Source organism: Pleurodeles waltl, chromosome 4_1 (assembly GCF_031143425.1).
Source record: "Pleurodeles waltl isolate 20211129_DDA chromosome 4_1, aPleWal1.hap1.20221129, whole genome shotgun sequence".
NCBI lineage: Eukaryota > Metazoa > Chordata > Amphibia > Caudata > Salamandridae > Pleurodeles > Pleurodeles waltl.
Genome location: NC_090442.1, coordinates 850,733,216 through 850,747,795, shown reverse-complemented (window position 1 = coordinate 850,747,795; position 14,580 = coordinate 850,733,216). Strand labels below are relative to the sequence as shown.

General features: G+C 41.6%; 1 protein-coding gene across 1 annotated transcript in view; it reads right to left on the bottom strand.

Annotated features, from left to right (window-relative positions):
* LOC138287203 (solute carrier family 23 member 1-like) overlaps positions 1-14,580 on the bottom strand; it is a 665,436-nt gene that overhangs the window by 292,583 nt on the left and 358,273 nt on the right. Inside the window, exon 4 of the mRNA XM_069227562.1 lies at positions 11,469-11,643. Coding sequence (XP_069083663.1) covers positions 11,469-11,643 — 175 coding nt within the window. The remainder of the gene's footprint in view (positions 1-11,468; positions 11,644-14,580) is intronic.

Here is a 14,580-nt window from a genome sequence, read left to right as displayed (position 1 = left end):
TTTGACACCAAAATGTCAAAAATCCAATCAGTAGAACGAAGCTATGAATTCTTAAACATTTGAGTAAAATGAAGTGCCTAAAAGATCAAAGCACCAACCTTGGGTATCTAATTGCGCAAGACTGGCTCAAAGTTAAAAAATATGGCCGACCACGACAGTATGCATGTCAGATACCAGAAGTGGATTGGGCCTGCTCATTGCTTACCTGTGGGCATTGAAGAATTTTCATGGAAAAGATTCTGAGAAGGTAAAGTTCAGTGGGGCAAGGTTGCAGGCAATGTCTGAAGAAGGTGTGTTGCCGCCGTGGAGCTGCTGGACAAAGTTGCAGTGAAGATTTCTGTATTCCGACTTATGGCCTTATTTAGATTTCGGCAGACAGGTTAATCTGCCCTAACGGTGATGGATAGCCTGTCAGCCAAAAACTAAACCCCATAGGAAATAATGAGACAGTTGTGATGGAGTAACCCATCCACCGAAATCTAAATGAGTCCCATAGTCTCTTTTATGGAAGTCAAAAATCTCCAGTGGGCCAAGGCAAGAGGCTGTAGACGAAGACAGATACAAGAGCTCAGATACCCCTTTGTCAAAGGATTTGCTGCTGTGGAGAAGAACGTAGTTGGAGGAGCCACAAAATCAGGCCAACTGGCCACACACCTTGGGCGGATCAACAAGCAGGTTGGTTCTGATCTTCCATCAGTTTTCAGAGCAGCTTTTAGCCAAAAAGTTTTCAAGTCCCAAGTTTTAGATTTGAGCTATCTGGACACCTTTGGCACAACAGCCAAGGGTCAAGTTATGGCAGGACACCACTTTGGGATTCAGGACTCACTCAGGCTGGGCCCAGGTGTGGGGTCAAGATGGTGGGAGCCTTTTATGTCCCTGTGGCTCTGAGGCCAACAAGCTAGCCCTTGGAGTCACTCTGGTAGACCTGGGTTCAGGTGCGGGTGCAAAGCTCAAACAGCAGGGCTGGTCTCTGAGGGTTCAAGGCAGGCTCCAAGCAGCAAATCAGTCTGTCCTGGTGCAGCAAAGCAGTTATGTGGAGTACTCAGCAGGCCACAGCAGCAGGCAGTCCTCTGGGAGTCTTTCCGCAAGTCAAGAAAATGAACTGAACAATTGTTTCTGTGGGCCCTGGTTTTATCACTGGTGCCTTCTTTGAAGTTGAGAGAAGTTTCTAGAGGTTTTTCTTTGAAATGTTTGGAGTTTCATGACTTCCCTATCCTGTCTCCAGGCTAGCTACAGAGACAATTTGAAGTTGACAAGTGCTTTGTGTGAAGGCAGAGCACAGGCTATTCAATTGCAAGTAAGGTTATGCCCAGCATCTCCTCCATCCTGTGAGAAGATGGCTCATTCAAGAACACCTAATCCCTCTATTGTGTGACTGTCGTGAAAATTCACAAAGTCTATCTGTTAGCTATACTCAGTCATGTGACCTAAGGCAGGCTACAGGAACTGAAAGACTAATGGCATGAAAATGGCAACTTTTTAAAGTGGCATCTTCAAAATTTTAATTTTAAGCCAACTTTACCATTAAAGAGGATTTTAAATTACAATTTCATAGCTACCAAATATGAAATGCTTCAATCAAAAGTTGACACTTATTAAATGTAATAAGGTAACCCAGTGTTATCCTATGGGACATGTAGGCCTCATAGTAGTAAAAAACAAATTTAGGAGCTTTTATCACCAGGAGATGTTAAACGTAACAGTATATGTCCAACTTTTTAATTAGAATGCGCCCTGCCCTCTGGGATACTTGGGCCTACCTTAGGGGTGACATTAATAAAAGCAGAGTGTAAGGCGTGGCAAGGGTTATATTGCCAAGCCAAACTGGTAGTTTAAAACTGCATTCAGGGTTTAATAGTAAGCTTGGGACATGTTTTAAGGTGCTACTTAAGTGGAACAATAAGTGCTGCTGGCACACTAGTAGCATTTCATTTTCCGGCCCTAGATATATGGTATACTGCTCTACAAGGGACTTATAAGTAAATTACATATGCCAATCAGGTCTAAACCAATTTTACCATGTTTAGAGGAGTGAGCTGAGCACAAGCACTTTAGGACCCGTTAGCATTGGTAAAGTGCACAGAGTCCTAAGGGTGAACAAAAACTAATTCTGCAAAAAGGTGGAAGGTAAGGGCAAAAGTCTTGAAAGTGACTTTGCAGAGAGGACCAGGACCAACATTCTTAAACTATAAGATCTATTTTTGAAGAAAAAAATATGAAACTGATGGGAATACACAGAGGTGGGTGAACCAACAAATTAACAGGGAGAGCTGAGCCAAGGGTCTGGCTCAGATGTTAGAGCTCTGCACAAACCGAGCACTGAAAATATTTACTATCTCAGTCAAACAACCAAAATCACATAAAATATTGTAACATCTCTTCAAAATTCAAAAAAGTTTATTCATTTAACGTGGAATCTTTGACATTGATAGGGCACATTATAGCACTGTACTGAGAAGTACTCATTAAAAGTGGTAGTTTTGTACAACTGGAAGTCTGAATACTTTCACATATTTAAAAGTGTTTTATATGTGCTAATAAAGAAAAAATTAATTACTATGTTTCTATGGCTGTCACATCTATCCTGATGACTCAACAGAATCTAATCCAGTTTGCTTCAGTGGCGTGGTGAAAGTATACGCTAAGTCATAGTTGGCTTCCACTAGTGGTTAGGGAGGCCAATTTCTAACCTATCTTCTATGCATGCTATGTGCCACTATAATTCACTTTCTCTGTCAGTGATTGTTGTTATTCTTTGAGGTCCATTGTCACTGCCAATTGTTTCTGTCTATACCCCTTCCTGTTTATATTTTGAAGATCAATGTGTATTTCACTTGCATCACCATGGTCAAGTAGAGATCTGTTGCGCTCTGAAAGAGCCATGATGCAGTTGAAATGGATAGCCCACACTGAATGAAGAGGTGATGATCTTTGGCAAGAGAGACAAGTGATTCTTCATTAACTTTACAAAGGAAGAAAGCATCCATCTTGATTCAGCGAGAATCCTAGTAATGCAGCCAATTTAGTATGTGAGTACTAAGGAATGGTGTCTGTTGATTTTTGAGTCTGCCTTCTCTTGCCTGTCTGTCATTGGTGGCTGCAGTGGTAGGATTTTGACCTGCAGCCCTGCTCTTTCCCAATGAGGACCCTTTCAAAACTGGAAAAAATATTGTTTTTTTTTTCTTAATGCTTCACAGGGCCCTGCAGGCCACTTTCTCTGCCTAATCGTTTATGTTTTATGATTAAAAACAGTGTGTTTCCACTGCTTTTTCCACTATCCATTTTTTCTCCCTTCCGCCTCTTTGTCTTGCTTCTCCCTCCTGCCTTGTTTCTTCTGTGTGACACCCTATGATCTCCTTAACACGTGTGTACAATTAGTTTATTTTCCTAGACTGCCTCACTCTACCTTTGTCTCTGTACCACTTTTCACCCACTTTAACACAGGAGTTAGAGGGCTGATGTATCTACGGGCAGGTCACAAATAGTGGGGGCAAACTGTACCCCAATGCAACCTATGTCCTTTTAAGTCTCATCGTAAAATGCCCATTTACAGAGGGTCAGTAAACGACCTGCTTAGTGAACATTAATTAGCAAGTAGCTATGTACAACCCTCTATAAAATTTCAGGGATGACAACTTGGAAGGGACAGCAGCCTTTCCGCCATGCATTTATGTTCCCATACGTGATATATTTTTAAAGCAGCTGCTATCATTCAAGGGAAAAGAGCTATTTTAAAGGATGTTTCTCATTTGGGAGACATGGGGGGAGAGGAGCAAGCAGTCATCCATCAATCAATGCCTTTGCCTACCCCTCAAGGCTGTAGACATGATTGCCTTTGTTAATCTCTTACCACCACAACTTGGGACGCTGTAACTTTCTTAATGGTTTGTGATGATAATTGAGGTCAGAAATAAAAGCCACATTTAATTTCAAACTGTAATTAGGAGGAGATGCATTCTTTAAAGCCTTCTACTAATTGGAAATCTAAATGAGAATTTCTTAGTGAGCTGAAAAGATAAAAACAGTCAGAGATATTGGAAATGACTACCACAATAGATTATACTCTGTTAGTTGATATACAAGGTTCTATCAAGTATCTGCTTCACAGTTAAGGCATAAAGATGTAAAATGGCAAATTACCTGGGAATTAGCCAGCTGAGAGAATGTCGGTCCAACCATCCAATTAATTATAAGTTTCTAGATTGCTGGATTAGTGGGGGGAATATTGAAACATTTCATGAATGGACTGGCCAAGGAGTGATCACCAGTCAGTTATATTTCTACCAGTAAGTGATAGCTCCAAAAGACAAGATCTAAATAAACATATAGAATTAGATATTGGATATGAAGCATTAAGTTTGCCGGCAATGGGGATGTCCAAAATTGGGATCAAGTTGTTGATGTAGCAAAAACACAATTTAACATTGTATGTGTTTCAGATTAAGGGCCTCTTTACGAATTCAGCAGATGGGAAGACCTGTCCACCAAACGTCCGATGGGGACGTTGCCGCCTTGCTGGCTACCTGCCTGCCGGGCCCATTATGACTTTCCCACTGGGATGATGGGTGCAAATCAAGGTTTCTGCCCACCAGCCCAGTGGGAAAGTGGCAGCAGCATTGTCGCCGGCTCATAATTGAGCTGGAAGCAATGCTTCCATCGCAGGGGGCACCAGCAACCTCGCAATGCTCACTGTCTGCTGTAAAGACAGTAAGCATTGTGAGGGTGCTGGACAGGAGGACTCCTGCACTGCTGATGCCAAGTGCATGGGTAGTGCAAGGGGCCCCCTGCACCTGTTCTCAGCCAGCACTTTCATGGCAGTGATACCGCCATGAAAAGTCTAGCAGAGCACCAGGTCGTATTCAGCAGGGTGCTGCTGCATGCAGTGCGTCCTGGCTGATTTGGACCTCTGCCACTGTCAGCCCATCGGAATCAGCAATCCCGTCTGTGACAGAAGTACCCTGGTAGTCTGACCACCAGGGTCATAATGTGGCAGTCGTACCACCACATCAGCAGTGGTCCTGACCGCCACCAGACTCCCAGCTTCGTAATCAGGCCCTAAGTGGCACTGACTGATAATTATAAAAAATAGTAGAGCTGATTGAAAAGAAGCTGTTACAAATAGGTGATATTCATTACATGTGCTTTGACTCTGAGTGTACACTTAAGACGACGGCAATTAGGAAGGTACTGGAGTATTACAGAGTTTTAAATAAAAAATATAAAAAGGTAATAAAATGTAAGAATAAAGCAAATAAATCAATATTGTGAGCTTTTGATAGCCAAATTGCAGAGGCCATAGTAACAAAGGATTCCAAGAGCTTTTGGAAAACGACAGCCAATTGATTTGTCAATCAGGGAGATCACAAGGAACCCTAAATAACACATCTTCTATAGAAATGGATTGTATTTGCGAAAGTCTATTCCCCATCAACCACTGTGGTCAATGGTAGTGGAAATTGGGAACTGGTCCTGATAAACACCAATAAGATTGTGAAAATTATTTAAAAAAAAGTGAAAGTGGAGCATGCCTCCTGGCAGCATCTCATACATTATTTATAAGAAAGTCCAGATGATATTGGCAAATTTTCTCTGCCCTTATTTAAAATCAAATTTTGTGTAAGACAAAAGACCATTTAAACATCATCAGTTTACCACCACCTAGTTCAGGTATCACAAATAACCAATAATATTAGCATTAGGGGTTACACCATTGAAATCTTCAACATTACATTCTCATACAAATGCAAGTCAAACTAAACAGACACATCAAGAATGAGAAATATGTAGGGCAGGTGCATGAAAGTGCAGTGGTATACTTGCACTTATTAATAACTTGAATAATTGTATTTCTAACAACTTAACTGGGTGTCAAGCATGACCATACCCTAAATTCCCTAGAATCATGTCTAGTAATAGTAACATTTATCTGATATAGTTATAGTTTGTATTTCATACACAGCAATTAAGGACCAGGGATAAGCTGTCACCGTGAGATAAGATTAACATAAGGATAATTTCTTAAGAGACACCTTTAAAAATTGGCAAATGTTACTTCAGCAGAAGGAAGCCCAAAGATTAAATGTAAAGTTATTTCACCATCTTGAATCCTCGTCTATTCTCCAAGAGTAAAAGATAGACAAGCAAGGCAGTAGGCGAACCATGGAGAGTTTGACATTTAAGTTGCATGTGCAAAGGCTTTCTTTTCAAACAGTTTTATGGCTGACATACCAGAAAGAACCAGGAAAAGCCCACACCAGTGCGCAGCTTAAGAATCAGGTTCCTGATCTGTCTATTCAAGACCTTGAGTTTTTTAGCAATATAAATATATTTTGACCGTATCCACTGTATAATATTTTTAACAAGCTGTTAGTGGCTAGCTAATCAGCAATGCGCTTTGTGCTAATTAGCTGCACCTTCATTTTTAGTTACTATTTCCGGTTGCGTAAACTGGGCAGACTAAGTGGGTCTCATAAAGGGGAATAGATGTCCTGGTTCCAAGCCAATGAACACAGGATTGCTGATAATTTAACCACTATATCCACTATAAGCGATTCCCAAATAGCTATCATAGTTTAGATTTACTTGAAGTGTGCTTCAGCTGGTGAAAATCTGAACTGCTTGTATTTTAGCTAATAATTACCCATGTTAATATAAAAAGAGGAGTACAGTGAAATCCCGGTACGTTGGAAGTGATCACTGTTAACACTAATCTTGTAATAAACGCAATGTTGAAGATACAACAGTTCATCATCTACTTTCCTTCATTGATGTGTCATAAGAGATTCTTTCCATTGTGCTATCAAGGGAAATTGAGACCTGGGCCTGCAATGTGGCATATAATCCCCAGAGAACAAGCTGGATGTATGTTAGGACAGTTGGACTTCCATGCACATCTTTTCAATCAATGATAGTATTCATAAAACAATCTACAGTGGTGCTAAATATTTTTTGTTGATTTTTGTTCTGCATTTGATCTTGTGAATTACTGTCTAATTTGGTACTTGTGCAGAGTAAAATCTTCTGGGTGAATTACTGAAGCTCTAAGTGGCCCCACATATGAGTACAATGAGTTAGGTCAACGTCGATTAGCAGAGAAACTAGGCAGTGAGGCTGCCAGTACAAAATGGCCTTAAGTAAGAAATGTGCTGGCTCTCTTGCTCTTCTCCCTATTCATACATGGTTTGTCCTCTGCTTTACTAAAGGCCGAATGTAATCCCCCTAAATTAAATGGTGTACAGATAAGTCTAGCATGGAGATGATCTCACCATCTTAGGCTATACAACTATTGGGTTTCAGAGGCAGTTTGAAACTTTAAAAACTATTGTAAAACAAAGTGACAGTATTTTAAAACTCCTAAGATGCAGGTGCTGCAAATTGATCAACCAAAAACAGGCATTTGTGTGGAAATGTAATTACCTAGAACTGGACTGGTGTTACAATGTATATATATTTCGGAGTAGTTCTTAAGCACTGATCAACAATGACCAACCATGTTCAACAAGCATTCTTAAGTGCACTGTAAGCACTTACAGTTCTCGGCCCACATCTGGCCTGTGGCAGAAAATAGCCCAAGCACTAAAATTAAAGTAGGCCCTGTAAGCAAAGAAGAAAGATAAAAAGTACTCATACCTACCACCTGGGCAGTTTTGAGCTTTTAAAGACATGCGGTATAGGTGTTTCTCAAGGTATTGGAGAAAGCAGGAATATGGAATATTTGTGGTAAAATGAGAAACATCATCAGTAAAAACCGGCTTTCCAGGACCATGAAACAGGCACACAAAGGCCCATATTTATACTTTTTTAGCAATTGTATTTTGTAGGTTTAACGTGATTTTGTGTCAAAAAACGACACAAATGCGGGGCTAAAAAGTATAAATATGGCCCAAAGAGCCCAGAAAAAAGCTACACACACTGACTTGTCAGACCATCCCTTCTGTCACTTTCTTATTGCCTTATCTGTGTTGCTTTCATCATCAGTATGGAGGTTATATAATGACTCCTATGCCAAAGGTTGTCCCTGCTGCCACTTAGGGACTGTCTTGATTTAGAGGGATCCCAGACATTAAAAGTATGAAGAGTCTTGTGTGCAGAGAGCACTCACTGTGCCTGCTGTAGTAGCGGAGACATCAGCTGTGTGTGTGTTCTCTTGTTTTGTTGAATGAGGCATCTAGTATAATTTTTTTTATCTTCTTTAAATAGACGAGGTAGTCAGTCAGTTCTCGCTCATTGTTTAATGGACCTATTCTAGAGTGAAAAAGTTTTGCAGTTAACACAACACAAAAACTTAGAAATTATAACTGAAGTATGGTTTCCACTTTGACCCACAGGTAATCTTAAATGGTCAGAGCTTGATAGTGTCAAACAACCTGCTGAAGTTGAAGGTGTTTGAGATGTTGTTTACAAGAGACAATCTGCTAACTGAGAGTAAAAAACTGGCTCACTTTCTTAAGGTTAAGGGGACCCCTGGATATAGTTAATTATTTGGCAAAAGTGCACAATATCAATCTATGCTATCAGTGGGTTTTAATTTAGGTAGGTGTGAAAACTAACCTCCATAGCAGGCCAGAAGCAAAACTTTGGTCAAAATGTAGCAGGGAACAGCACAGATCAAATTAATTAGAACGTTATCCTTGTTTGCCTCGCATGTAAAGGAATATTGATAAAACATTTAAAGCCCCTCTTTATGAAAGATAGGTTACATACTGTTTCATCAGCTTTTGATTACATACTGGAATTGCAGCTTGACACATTTGAGGTATCTGTAATCCTAATTTCTAATGCCCATCCAATAATTTTGAGTAATTGCCTATAGTCTTAATCATGGATTCTGTTTCATCATGATATCAGGGGTAGTGGAAGTGACATCACATACGCTTTGACCTTAATGACATCACAGGAAGTGGTGTCACATGACCCCTGACCCTAATTGTTTCCAGGAAGATATGTCACATGACCCTTACATCACAACACATTGTTAAAGTTCCAAAGTAACTGTATGATTTATATAACACCGCAAAACAGACATGTCTATTTTAGGTACCACCTATATATTACCAGGCTGACTTGACCTTTGAAAGTTTTGGGGAATAATATGTGCCCTGACTATAGTGAGTGAGCAGAGTGAGTAAGCCAGACCTCACCTAGGGGCTTACTCCATGAGAAAAAGTTGAAAAATGAGTGAAATAGTTCATTTTCAAGTACAAATCTCACATTAATTTGCTAAATTGCCATAGATGCTGAAAGGGCACACATCAAAATGTGTTATTATGTGTGCTCTAACTAGGTTCATTTAGTGGATTTGTAAGTCAAGCATCAGGACAACCTTGGGTAATTGTGCACTCTACTAAAGTAATAAATGAATAAATTAAAAAATCTTTCATGGTGTGTTAAGTCAATGAAATCTAGCCATCTCCAAAAGTTGCCCCATTTTTTCAAAAAGTACGACCATTGTGCCAAGGCCAGATTTGTCATGAGTGCTTCCACATGCCATGGGTGCCCTCTTATGTCAAAATGACATCAACATGCAAGTACCATAATTTTGCAATTTATGTGGTCCACATACCATTCGTCACCCATATGTCACATATTAACTGAGTTTTTATCACATATATCTGGCATGCTAAGAATTGCCTCAAGTATGCCAGCAGCAGTATTTTGCCTTTGGTGTCTCAGTAAGTCAATAACTACATTCAGTATGTCAGGGCCAACAAACTTGCAAGCATCATATCACATTCTCATTCACACTCACATTCACTCATTCACACACATTCTCTCACTCAAACTCACTCTAACTCATATTCTTTTACAACTCCTTACACTCAATCCGACTTACTCACTTGTATTCACTCAATCTCACTCCCTCTTCTCACTCACTCATACTTGCTCTCAATCTCACACAATCTCCCTCACTATCTGTCACAGATTCTCACTCACACACACACATTCTTTCACAGACACACGTGCGCACACACATACAGCCTCTCTCACATAAACACACCCTCACCCACTAGCATCCACACAACATACATTTAAAACCACGTGTACTTACCACGGCTGCAGGGGCTTGGCTTAGTCACTATGATTGGAAGGGGGGTGTTAGCTTCAGATTTCCAGACAATCATGCTGGCACAGGATGTTAAAGCACATTACATAACAAGCAAGTCACAAGAGGGGCTTAAGAGGCAGTGGAAAGAGAGAGGAATGTGGATTGGTGGGTGTACTGAGAGAAAGTGCATTATTTTATGAAATAACCAACATTTTTTAAGTCTTTGCAAACAGGGGGACAAAAAGTGTGTGCGTTTTTGTCTCTTTGTGTAAAAATTCTTGGTGAAATCCGACAGCTCACTATACCAGTGGTTCCCAACCTGTGGTCCGGGGACCCCTGGCGGACTGCTTAGAAAATTAAATAATATTAACAGATTAAGTCCCTAGCTTTTAGTAATGACTCAGTAGGGGGTCCCCGGATTCCAATAATGGTTCAGTGGGGGTCCCCGGGTTTCAGTAAGGATAAAGTGGGGGTCCACAGAAGTCAAAAGGATGGGAAGCACTGCACTATACCGAACTGAAAGCACCTGCACCCAACTATTTATCACAACATTTATTTAAGGGGGGTGCAACATGGTGAAAAATGGGCAGAAATAAGAAATGCAGGGCAGCCCCTGTTTTCTTAGCATTGATTTCACCACCTCTGAGACTAGGGTTCGCAAAAGCAATGCCATAGAGTGTAAGGGGCAAGGCAGGGATCGCAACTGTAATCAGTCTCCTCCTGTGATCACTTGTGATTTTCACGCAGATGACTGGCCAAGTCTGTTCTGTGTAATACAGTTTGCCCAAGATTTACGAATGCCCTGCGCCACCAAAAAGCAATGGAAAATGGTGCATGGTATTTACTTTCTTGCGCAAAAGTCAAAGGGGCATTACTGGAGTGTTACTTGGGTGTCTCAGTGCAAACAGCCATAGGTTTTGACGCAAAGCTCAATGTTCTAAGATACCAGGCTTACCACTCAAAATCTAACACCTCCTTAAAGGAAGGGCTTAAAAGGAGAAATGTTTTCATTACTCCAAAAAATGCAAGCATTGCACATGTGCTGAAGTGCACAACACATACCTAGTACGCAGGATCCTTATTTGTTTGTCTAGACATAAGACTTTGTACTAGCACAAATCCTATGCTAGACAGCACTCTTTGACCTCTGCGAGGATGGACGTCACGCAAGGCAGCCTTTTTGAGCGCCAGTCATGGGATGACAGCTAGCATAATGTAGCATAGCAAATCTGGTTGCTGTGCGATTTGTTTTGTATCTGCGTCTTTATTTTTATGAAATTGAAGAGTTATGAAAGGAAAATCTTTGTGCATTTGCCAACATTTTCTATAGAATGGGAAGATTATTGCAGTAGGTCTACTTGCCATTACTATGAAGCAATACATATGTTATCCAAGTTAGACGGAATACAAATGCAAGACTCACCTCTCTGATGCGTGACTGCCATGGCTCTGTGTTATCAACTGCGTTATTGAATACATTTGTGCCTGTGTCATTTGACGAAAGAGCGTTCAGCTCTGGGCATTTCCACTGAGGCAAAGACAGAATGGCCAGTGTGGGCGTAATGAAGCTGAATGTTCCACCTTGTAGGATAGGTAACCTGAAAGAGAGTACTTCATTTAGTACAACTGATGAAACCAGTTACTTCAATACACGTATGTCCTTTTCAATATAGATCTTGTAGTGAACACCATCAAAAAGAAACTCCAAATAATTGCCGCCATTCAAAACCTTACTGCCAGACCCTGTAAATGGTGTGCACAGATTTTGAACAATTTTCAAGTGACATTTGTAAAAACGACTAGATAAAAATGTTTTAAAAAATGAATATCTATCTATCTATCTATCTATCTATCTATCTATCTATCTATCTATCTATCTATCTATCTATCTATATATATATATATATATATATATATATATGTATATATATATATATATATATATATATATATATATATATATGGGTATGGGTGTAGTTACAGTTAGGTCAGCATTTCCATTGAAATGGATTATTGTGTTGCAGATCTTTGGCACTGTTTGAGGAAGCTCCACAAAACTTTCGAAAGAGTGCTCTTTTTTGCCAAATTTGTGCGAGGAAAGTTTTGAGGTGATCTGTCAAACAGGGGCTGAGAAAACAGGGGGGTCTCAAAATGCAGAACCCCTTTGCATTTTTCATGGAAATTTCAGTTTAAAAATATTTATATATGTGGATGATTGAGTCCGCAAGAGTCTCAGAAGTCTCGCAGGAGCACCAAGTTAAAAACTGAGTGTTCTGATTGACCCAAGGAGCTTTTTACCCTGGGCCATCTTGCTCCTCAGAGAGTCAGACGAGTGCTCTGATTGGCTGCCAACAACATGAGAAAAATGTTGCCATCAGCCTTTACAAGACTTGGGGAATTAGCCTCCTGTCTTGAAGTTTAAAAATTATATAAGGGGGCAGGGTTGAGACACCCTGCTCACCTAGGCCCCATGGGGGGGATCCAGAGAGGCCCCCTGGGGCAAAAGCTAGAAAACAAACCCAGCAAATTTTGCCAAAATCCAGTGTCTGGCCCACGGAATTGCAGCAAAACAATGTTTGCTGCCATTTTCTGATTTTTATATGTGAGGAGGGGGTCATCAGTAGGTCCCCTCGCCCCAGCCCATTCAGGGCCTTAGGCGGGGTATTTAAGTGGAAGGGGGGCGCTGCCCCCCTCCTCAAGCACTTTTTGGCCCTGGAGGCCCCATACCCTGGGGCTCAATCTATTTATTTCAGAGAGGGGACACATGCCCCCTTCCCAAGCCCATTTCAACCCCAGGGTCCCCATCCCCTGCGACCCAATCTCTTAATTTTGTGGTGGGGGCACGCATTCTCTCTTCCTGAGCCTTAAAAAGTTCCTGGGGACCCAATTGCAGTCAGTTTATTCAAAAGGGTGTGGGGCCGCACTGCCCACGCCCTTGACCCTTTGATTGCCCCGGGGACCCCAGCCCCAGGGCCGGCTCACTTACTTTGTCCCAGGTAGTCCACCCCCGGGACATAGTAGTTTCCCTGCCCGCACTATCACAGACAAGGAAACATGTCTGCTCCTGTCTGGTGGGAGCATTTTTAAATCTCCTTCCAAACAGGATCAAACACCAAATCTGCTCCCAGCAGGCAGGTGCTTTAAAAATGCTTCTGGTGGCTGGCACCAGAAATGTGTTCTGTTTCTCTGCCTGCACTGATGAGAGCAGGGAAACAGAATACGTATTGCTGCTTCCCAGAGGGAGCCACATAAATAGCTGCTCCCTCCCACAAGAGCAATGCCTTTCCCACAATGCGAGGGACATGTGGGACCTGGGTCTGCCCCTGCAGCCCCCAAAGCGTTGGTCAGTGGGTGCGCCCAGTGGGCACCGGGCCACCCTCTTATAACTGATGCTGGGCCTGGGGGGTGGTGTCTGTGGGACAAAAACAAGATGCTCGGCCAGGGGATTGGCTTTATGTATGGTATAAAATACTACTTTACGTTATCCTTGATGTCATCGTTGATGTCATTTGAGGTGTCATCAGTTATGTCATGCATGATATCATAGAACATTTCATGAGTGACGTAATATGTAGGGTTAAGGTCATAAGCAGTGCATGAAGGGGCGCAAGTAATAGTTAGCTCTGCTAACTATAGCTGGTGAATTTCTGTGTTTTGTTTAGTTTAAAATGTTAATGTTGTCACTGACATATTTAACAAGCTATAGTGTGACCTAGCTTTTTTTTTTTTTTCAGGTGTTTTTTAAAAAACAAAAACAAATCTTTTTATCATACCTATACACATATATATGTATAAATATATATATATATATATATATATCCACGCCAAAAACAAACCAAAATCTGGCACTCCTTGCAAAACAATGGCCTTCATTTATTTAAAAAATCCATAAAACAGAACATAGGGCAACGCGTTTCAACCTTCACGGTCTTCTTCCTTGGCCCTTCTTACAAGAGATATACAACAACAAAAAATGTGGCCCCTCCCATTTGCTATATATACCCTCAACCATGTACTACCACCTTCCCGGGGCTTGTTTTTAAAAGCTGCCCCACCGCAACCCGGGGACCACCACCTCCCTGGGGGCCCATGGCTCGCCACACCCCAGGGACCACCAAACTCTAGTGCAAGGTTCAAAAGGAAAACAATTGAAGGGATCACCACCTCCCAGGAGCAATGTCTATGAGCTAGTGATGGCCCTGGGGATCGCAACCTCTCCCCACTGGGCTGGCTCCTGCTATGTCCCGGGGTTGCCATCTCCAGGGACATAGCTGTTTGCTGTGGCTTGGCTGCAGCGCTGCAGCTGCAGCCAAGCCCCAGCAAACACTCTGATATTTGACAGCGGGATCTTAAAGCAGGCCCTACTGTCAAACAGCAAAGCTTTCACGTGCAGGGGACAGAGATGAAATGCTTCAGCAAGCAGGGAGCTGCTGTCAAAGCAGATCTGTGCTTGCTGAAGCAATAGCACTGCAGAGGTAGCCTTAAGACTTCCCTGAAGCCTGAAAAACTTCCCCTGCAGTGTCAGGTAGCCCGTA